Consider the following 8,823-nt stretch of genomic DNA (forward strand, 5'->3'; position numbering starts at 1 on the left):
GAGGGGCTGCTCTGCCTGGACAGCTTACAGCCAGAGCGAGCAAACACTCCTGATTTAACCGCAAACCAGATGGTTCGGACGTTTTCGGAGAGGCCTTTCTCGTAACGCTCGCGCTGCCGCCACTGGGGAGTTGCACAAGCAGCTGCGGAAACATCCTCAGCGGTCCCAGCAGGAGAGGTTTCGCAACCCAGACCCCAGCTCCTGCGGGCACAGAGGGACCGGTGCTCTCCTCTCTCCTTTATTTGTGAAGCTGGGGCATGACTCTGCCAAGCCCAGCCCAGCTGAAGCCAGGAACACAGCTTGCCCTGACCCCCACAGCCAGGCCCCAGCCCCTGGTATTGTGCATGGGGTCACTCCAGGGCTGGTTCCCCTCCTTCGGCCAGCAAGGCGCTGGCACGTCCGAGGTCATGGTCCTGCCGCTATCACCGCATTGATGCTCGTTTCAGAGTCAATAAAACCCGCGGTGAAGGTGCAAAGTCTGCGCCGGCTGAGCCGGGGCCAGCCAGCAGCCGAGGGCCAGGAGGGGTGTGAGCAGGGGCCACTGACCCAGAAAGCACCAGCTCTGGGGCAGTGATGCCCAGGGCTGCGGGGACACCCCCTTTCATGATGGCATCCAAGCAGAGGGCTTGGGGCCATGCCGGCACCACTGCCACCCATATCGGCTCTAGGACTGACCCTGTGGAAGCTCCCTGGGGTGACTCCGGTCTGTGACCGTCCCCCGTGGGGTGAATGGCCATGGGTTAAAGAGTGCCGTGGCCAAGCACCAGCTCCAAGGGGACAGCAGGACAGAGCTGGTCCATGGTTTGGGGTCATCAGGCCCCTTGGGTGCCCAGAGTGGGGACATGCATCACAGCACAGCTGGCCTATTCTGTTCCCGTTGGGGAAGGGGCTGGGCTCTCATCACACCCAGCCCAAACCCCCCCAGGTGGACACGGAAGCTGAGCCCAGCCAGCCTGCAGAGACCTGTTCGGTTGGTGATTTGCTTCCATACATATTTCTCCCACTGGCCGCGGGGCGTGTGTGAGCTCACGCCTCTCTGGCTCTCCTCCACCCCTAGCACAGGCTGAGGCTGAACTTTTGGCTGTGGAGCCTCCGCGGTGCCAGCAAACAAGCAGGGACCCAGGAGGACAGCCATGGCAGCGGTGTTTGGTGGTGCCCCAGCACAGCTAACCTGGCCCCCAGCGCAGGGTAACTGTCTCACAAACAAATGAGCAGCAGGAAAACAAAGAAATACCAACTTGTTTTCCTTTTGGCACCGGTGTTTCCTGCCAGGCCTTCCCATGCTGCAGGACCCCACTTGCTCCCAGCCAGGGTGGTGATGTACGTCCAAGTGGGTTCTGCTTTTCTAATGCACCCCCAACTCCTTTTCTCTTGCACCATGGTGGGCGCAGAAGAGCAGAAGGGATGGAGCTGGGCTCTCCCAGAGCGTCCTTCCCACAGCAGCACCACTTCCCCGAGCCCAGGGGAACGGCCGGCTCAGCTCACAGCACTTGTCCCCAGACTCCCGTCACTCTGCAGTGATCCCCTGAGGACACGGGGACAACACAAAGGACTTTCTGGACTCACTGTGCACGCTGCCTCCAGGGTAGAAGCAATCCCGACATTGAAAGAAGTGGCAGTTTTACTGGGAACGCACCAGAGGCACAAAATAACAAACCTCCAGGGACACCATGTTCCCCAGGGGCAGCCATCCCAGGTTGAACTGGGGGTTTATTGACTTTTTTCCTTTTTCTTTTTTTCTCCCTCCACTCCTGCTTTAGGAACTTTAATTCTCTGTCTCCCCTCCAAGGAAAGGACCTGGTACTGCAACGTTGCTGTCTGCTTAGTTAGGCAAATGCCAAAGCCCAAGGAGCTGATGATTTTTTCCTCCCTCTCTTACAAATTTATATTCCTCCATTCAGCTTTCAGACACCTTTGCAAATGTCTTATCCCGACCCCTTCCCTCTCTCACAGCAACCTCCCTTCCCTGGGCAAGGAGTTTGCCACCAGCCCTGAGGACTTGGGACTTGCTTGGACTCCACTGCTGGAGTAGCAGAAGGTCCTTGTCTGATTTATACAACAACATTTCACTGTGAAACGGCTGCCCTCAGGAAGGGCAGGGAATAGGCTTCACTAGAACAAAAAATAACCTTTGCAAACTTCCATCTGAAGGCCCCTGAACACAGGTACAACACATTGCAAGTGACAGGTAGATGCCGTGGCAGTCATGCAGCTGGACTCGGAACGGCCCTGGGGACATGGTGGAAGCTGCAGAGATCACAGAGAGACCAAGTGATCCACCAAGGTCACCAAGAAGCTCACAAAAGAGCTGTGAGCAGAAGGAAAAATCCCCTAACTGTGGTTTTGTGCCCACCAGCCAGGCTCGGGGCTGTTCTCACTGCCAGCAGTGACACTGCGGTGACTCTTACAGGCCAGGGCTTCCTTTACCACTGTAAAGCCGTGAAATTACTCACTGGAAACACACCGTCCCTTTGATGGCTCCGCAGGGAGAGTGCATCTCTTACCAGATCAACTGATAAGAGTCGGAAAGGAAAAACTACCGGTTTCCAGCCCCACGAGCGTTTTCCGATGCGCAGTACCTCTCAGCCCCAATGCGTGTCCTTCGTCACTAGCCAGATGTGCTGCTAGCACCCATCAGACGCCCGCAGCCTGCCCTGAAGTCCCCATCACACCCAGCCCACCACCCGGAGAGGCATGCTCCACTTGAAAGCAAACCTGGAGACATAGTAGTTTGTCTTTCAGATTGTTCAAGCTTACAATTTGGAGGTATACAACATTTGCGATTGCTACCAGTCCTCATCACCCTTCCACACATTTCTGGAAAAAACAGTGATAAAATACCTAGGTTTACAGACAAGGATCTCAGAAGGAGGAAAATCAAGGCACTGATCAGAGTGGAATATCAACATTTCAATGCTATCTCTAGCATTTCTTTCCTGGTATTAAAAACATGCTTTTAAGTTCCAAACAAGCACCTCATGCTGTTCTTGCTTCACACTAAACACATAACAATGCAATTGCTGTCAGCAGTTCAGGAAACACAGGACCATGAAGCCAAGTCCATTTCTGATCCCATGGAGGAGTGAAATAATCAAGGATGAGATGGAGCAGGGTACCAACACCAGACATCCAACCAACTCCAGGCTGGTTCCCAAATTGCTGCATCCTCCTGCAGAGAGCCCCTGCCCAGGGGTGCTCACCTTTGCAAGCAGAGCTTCTTATTGATGTGCATCTGAGGCCCAAGTCCTCAGCATTCACGATGGTCTCCCCCCAAAGCAAGGCCCTGCAAGGCCACACATAACCATGGCAGCCATCCCAGAAGGGCTGCTGGAGAAGTAAGCAGCCATACAGCAACACAGGCCTTCTTCAGACACTGAAGAGGGGAAAAAAGAAAGAGGTGCAGACGTGCTTTGGAGCATGCAGCTGCCAACACTGCCTATGACCCCGGCTTGCTGATCACACAGAAGAGCCCCGAGGCTATCACGGTTTCTGGGGGACAGGTTAGGTGCTGCAAAACACCTCCAAGAGCAGAAATGGCATTTTGTGCTTCATGTAGCACTTTTTTTTTTTTTTTTTTGGAGCACAACAAAACTCTAAGCAAAGAGTCAAGGGCAATGGTTGAGATCCTGGCTGATTTACAGACAGAGACAGCAGATTCCTCCTGGGCATGGCACAGTAAAGCAGCTACACAGCTGGAAATAAAGCTCAAGTCCCACCAACTTGACCAAATTCCTTTGTTACAGCCACAGGCACCAAACACTGCATCCTGCTCTGAGTCCCTTGATGAAAACTCCCCTCCCACACACCTTTCCACCAGCTCTGAAGAAAACAGACAGAGATTGTGCTAATACTGGTGGGTGAGACATCTAAAGCCGAGCAGTGTGAACACCCCCAATGGCATCACTACATTCCAGTTAGTTCTTCTAACCCACTTAAGGTCCCTCCCAGCTCCTTGGATTTATATACATTTGCTCCACAAATGGCCAAAATCCCTTACTAAAGAGTCTTTCACTACCTTGCATGCATCTGAGGTTGCCTTTTCCACAAGTGCTGGCAACACAGGCTGAGCTAGTGCAGTGCTATCAGAAAATGGGCAACATGTTTATGCATGCACTGACTGTAGCTAGGAAGGATCTTCAGCATTTCAGAGCTGTGTTTTGAGGGGCAGAAAAAGGTGTTCTGTACTGTCCTCTTGCGCCAGCCCTGGTTTAATAAGCCCCCCTCAAGGCACATTCTTAGTGGAGAATTAATTAGTAGAACAGACATCTGTCCTCCTCCAGTCAAATATTAAGTTATAAACTAAAAAGACTCCAAAAGGATGAGAAGTGCACGGAGGTGATACAGTCCCCGTCCCCCAGCAAAATCAAAAAGTAAAAAAAAAAAAGTTATAAGGGAAATATAATAATAGAATTAAAGTAGCCTATGCCAGGGAACGGCCTGCATGGGAGTTACCAACCCACTCCTAGTGTCACCCCAGAGCCAGCAAAGATGCCAGCAACACACTGCTGCACAAGCATCACACAGTGGTCCTGCCACAGTATGAGAGTCCCGCTGCTTTCTGGAGGATCAGTACACCTGAATCCTCGAAAATTCAGCTGAAACTGGAGCCGCTGTGGCTGCTGGATACCCTGATGCTTGCTGAACCCCAGCCAGGGGGCCCACGCCTGCAGGTGTCTGGGGGTCAGCCGGGCACACGTGCTGCAGTGGAGAGAACTCGCCCAGCTGGCAGCACTGTCCAGGCGCGGCCCCAGCATGGGCCTGCACGTAACTCTCTCCGAAGGCACTTCTGATGTGGTAGGGGGAAGAAGGGAGGCTGTGTCCTGCAGCATGGCCGTGTCGAGATCCCTCATGTCCCAGAGCATGGCCACATCCCAGAGCATAGCTGTGTTGAAACCCCTGGCTCTGAGCAGTGGAGTGCTGCAACTGGCAAGCGGGAAGAGCTGGAGGCGAAGAGCAGTAGTAGCTTTGGGTGGGGTAGGCGCCTGGCGCAGGGTTAATCCTGGGCAGGAAGAAAACAGAAGGTTACACTGTGTTCAGAACTGGCATTGCCTGATCTGCAATGGAAGTGCCCTGGGGGTAGATTTCCTCCTGACCAGCGCTCAGAAAGGTCACTGCAATCCATCAGATTGATTCACTACAACAAGAGAAGCTCTTATAAGCAGCACTTGAGTAAAAATAGGTTTACTGGCCTCCCAGGACAGATGTTCCCACTCCCAACCCACACCAATTCCACACCCACTGAATGAGCGTGGTTCTTGGCCCTGAGTCTCTTTGTGCAGGGAATATACAAGCCAAACTGTAACATGCTTTAAGATTTCTGTATGGATCCTCCCTGCCTTCCACTGAATGGCACATCTGTTAAGTTACTAATCAGGAGAAGTCACAGCTGCCAAGTGTTATCAAGAAGCCATAAAGGCCTTAGGTGCAAGTAAGAGCCCAGGGTATAGAGCAAAAAAGGAAGGAGGAGAGACTTACAAATAAAATTAATCATTCAGAAGCCAGGTCTAGAAACAGCCTTTGCCAACAGAAAGCATGACTCATCCCGCTGAAACCTACCAAGAGAGAGGCAATCTGCCTAGAAGCCAAAGCCTCTGGGACTTCAGGAGTACTGCTCAGCCCACGCACAACACGAAGAGGAGGGCTGAGAATCAAGACAATATTCACAGAGACTGTGACCACCAGATTCCCAGCGAGAGGAAGAGACTGTTTTTTGGGCTTGGATTTTATTTTTATGTGGGGCATGGGTTTGGTTTTGGGTTTTTGTTTGGTTTTTGTTTGATCTATGGACAAAAACATGATGTCAAAGCCTGGACCTCATAGAAATGTCTCCTGTCTGGTGGCAAGTTGATGCCTGAAGTCTTATGAAAATTAAAAAAACCCCAACAAACCCCAAACCATCAAGAGCTCTTACTTGGGAATAAGAATCAAAATAATAAAAATTAAGCCCCAGAAGCACATACAGAACTTGTATGTAAGACAGACACATGCAAATTTAGCTGCAGAAATGGAAAGATCCTAGAAACACCTTCCCACGCCCTGCTTGATAGTCAAATGTTTATGTAAATACCATTGAGCCAGAACAGTCTATTTATGTCATCTCACCTAAAGAAAGCAGGTTTAAGACTCAGAGCTGAGATGCTGTGCAAAACAGTTATTAGCAGACATATTAGACTGATGCAGACACAGGCTCAGCACGCAGCGAGACGGTCCCTCCTCCCAAAAGCAGGACTTGCACAGAAGGAAGAGAGTAAAAACACAGATGCTGTGGCCTGGCCTCCCCTGCAAGCACTCACACGATTGATTGCCCTAATGGATCTGGGGTACACTCCTGCTGCAGGCAAGGGTTTGTTTTATGGTGTCCCCATGGGCGAGGGCAGATGCAAACACTTGGGAATGCTTCCACTTCAAAGAACACTTTACAGTGAGCTGATGGCTTAAACAATACATAGAATTTAACCCTTAATAGAAAATCAACCTTCCTCTGTGAAACTGAAATGACATCTTAGAATAGGGAAAAATTTGACCTACATTTCAAGCTTTTAGAATACAAGTGAGTTCTTATGGTTTCTGATATACACAAACTTAAAACCATTCCTGAATATCAGCCACAGGCCCCAAGGTTTCTTTTTGGTAAAGCAATCTTGCCTTGACACTGAAACATGCATTGAAGGGTCTACATGGAAACTCATTTATGACATCTTTAAGCCCCGTTCCTACACAGATTTGGAGACAACTCACTTCACAGCATTCCTGGGAGGCAAGGTGAGGCAAAGAAAGATAACGATCACACCCCAGGGAGCTATACAGCTGGAAAAAATGCTGTCAGTCCTAATGTCAGGGCAGAACTGCATGACATAGCTTTCATGTCAGCCAAGCTGCAATACCTTCACATGTGTACACACTGCCCTTGCAGCAAATGAGACGTCTTCCACCTCAATTTAGCTTTCACTAAAAGACCTGGGATAATGTATTAGGCACAGTAATGTCACTAGTGTAACATCAATGGGTCAGTATGTTCCCCTTAACATCCCTGACATGAACACAAGCAGCACAATACAGCTCTTAAAGGTGATTTAATGCCTCCACTTATGCCTCCAAATTCCCCTATATCATAAGAACTTCCACAGAACTTACTTGCTGCTTTCAGAAGCTCTTCTCTCCGCTAAGGACCCTGGGATATATTTCAGCCCTGGTATCTTCTTTAGCAGGCTGAAAGGGAACACCCGGTCCAGCTTAGAGCCCACTGACTCTGGAAAATCCAAGCAGAAACAGTAGCCAAGACCATCTGAAGTCAGCAGCATGTTAAGGAGGACTGCAGACAAAACACACTAATTTCTAACACAGCCACACACAGTCCCCCTCTGGCCTCAAACCACTTTCCCTGGAGAATTCTCCCAGTTCTACTCAGTGCCATCTTCACAGACCATCGCCCTTCTCAGCTCCATGTTCTCTGCGTGCGCTAAAGCCACAGGGGAAGTGGAAGTGCGAGGTGAAAAACAAACACAGAACTGGGTGTGATGAGAACCAGCAAAGCTGGTGAGAGTTTAATGCAGAGCAAGAGCCCAGGAAACACCATAAAGCCAGTGCATCTCGGCAACAAGAACCGCAGCATATCCCCCGTCTCGTGAGCCACTCTGGCTCAGGACTTTGCACTTGGAAAGGATACAGGCTTCCCCAGCCAGGAGCCCACACAGGTTACTCAAGAGAGAAGAGTGGGGAATAAACCATGCTATGCAGAGCATAAACCATGGCACCAGCACCACTGGAACTCTAACCCCAAAAAACAGAGTCCTCTTCATCCGCGAGCGGGTGGTGGACACACCCAATGTAGCAAAAGCTACTGGCATGAATCCTTTGGCATCTTCCACCTCCAATATCCTCGAGACAAGGGTCTCGAGTAAGAGGTACAGGAGGGCGGAAAGGATGGCAAACGCGATGGTGAGGAAGCAGTGCTTCACAGTGCCAACGTTCTTCTCAAAGCTGCCAGCAAAATACCAGATAATAATGGCACCACAGGTCAAGGATATCAGGTCTTCGTAGACAAAGATGTAGGTAACTAACCTGTGAACTGAGCACACCAGCATGTTAGAAAGGCAGAGGCTGCAATGGATTTGTTTTAACCCACTACAAGGACACGCTTGAGCAGAGGGAGAGTGAGCCTACAGGATTAATCAATAGCTTTCATTTCTGTCCTGGTGTAGAAGAGAAGAAACTTGAGGCCTTTAAAACCAGGCATAAATAACCAAATGGAGTTAAAACAAGTGCTATCTTGGGTATTGCAGACAGATGGACTGACTCTTGCTGCTTCCTGGGAAGCTGCCTGGAAAAAAAGCAACAGTATCTGTAGTAAATTCCAGTCTCGTTAAAAGAGCAGGCAAGAGCCGTAAAAGGACTGTTACGGTAACTACCATTTTGCTCAAAAGATAAACACTCTTTAACTGCTAAAAGGCTGATTTTCCTCACAAAAGAACACCAGAACCCCGGAAGTGCACCCAGGCTCTCTGGTTAGCCATTCTCCTGGGCACTCTAGTGAGGACTGAGGCAAAGAGTTCTCCACCTCCCTTCCATCAACCTCAGACCTACAGCAAGAAACAGCAGTTGAGAGGATCACCAGGTACAACCTGACTGCCCCCCTGGAGACATGTGAGGAGGTGGCTGAACTCACCCACCAGCTCAGTGTTGGACTGCTAAAGGAAATCATTCCATGCTGGTGAGCAGGAACACGGACGTTAAGAGCGTGATAAAAGTAATTCTGGGAATACCACGGAAAGGGACCAAGGAAAGCAAATGCTCCAAGTTCCTAAGCAGCATGCCCCCACTTCA

General features: G+C 50.3%; 1 protein-coding gene across 1 annotated transcript; it reads right to left on the bottom strand.

The window, feature by feature from the left end:
• Positions 1–28: 28 nt before the first annotated feature.
• RHBDD2 (rhomboid domain containing 2) lies at positions 29–8,411 on the bottom strand (the record flags this gene model as incomplete). Its single annotated transcript, XM_010290258.1, has 5 exons — positions 8,297–8,411; positions 7,667–8,068; positions 7,135–7,285; positions 4,869–4,999; positions 29–142 (listed from the first exon to the last, which is right to left on the bottom strand). Coding segments are annotated over exons 1-5 (913 nt in total), but the record flags the coding sequence as incomplete, so codon positions are not given.
• Between the last annotated feature and the right edge of the window lie 412 nt (positions 8,412–8,823).

Source organism: Phaethon lepturus, unplaced genomic scaffold (genome assembly GCF_000687285.1).
Source record: "Phaethon lepturus isolate BGI_N335 unplaced genomic scaffold, ASM68728v1 Scaffold55346, whole genome shotgun sequence".
Taxonomy (NCBI): Eukaryota; Metazoa; Chordata; class Aves; order Phaethontiformes; family Phaethontidae; genus Phaethon; species Phaethon lepturus.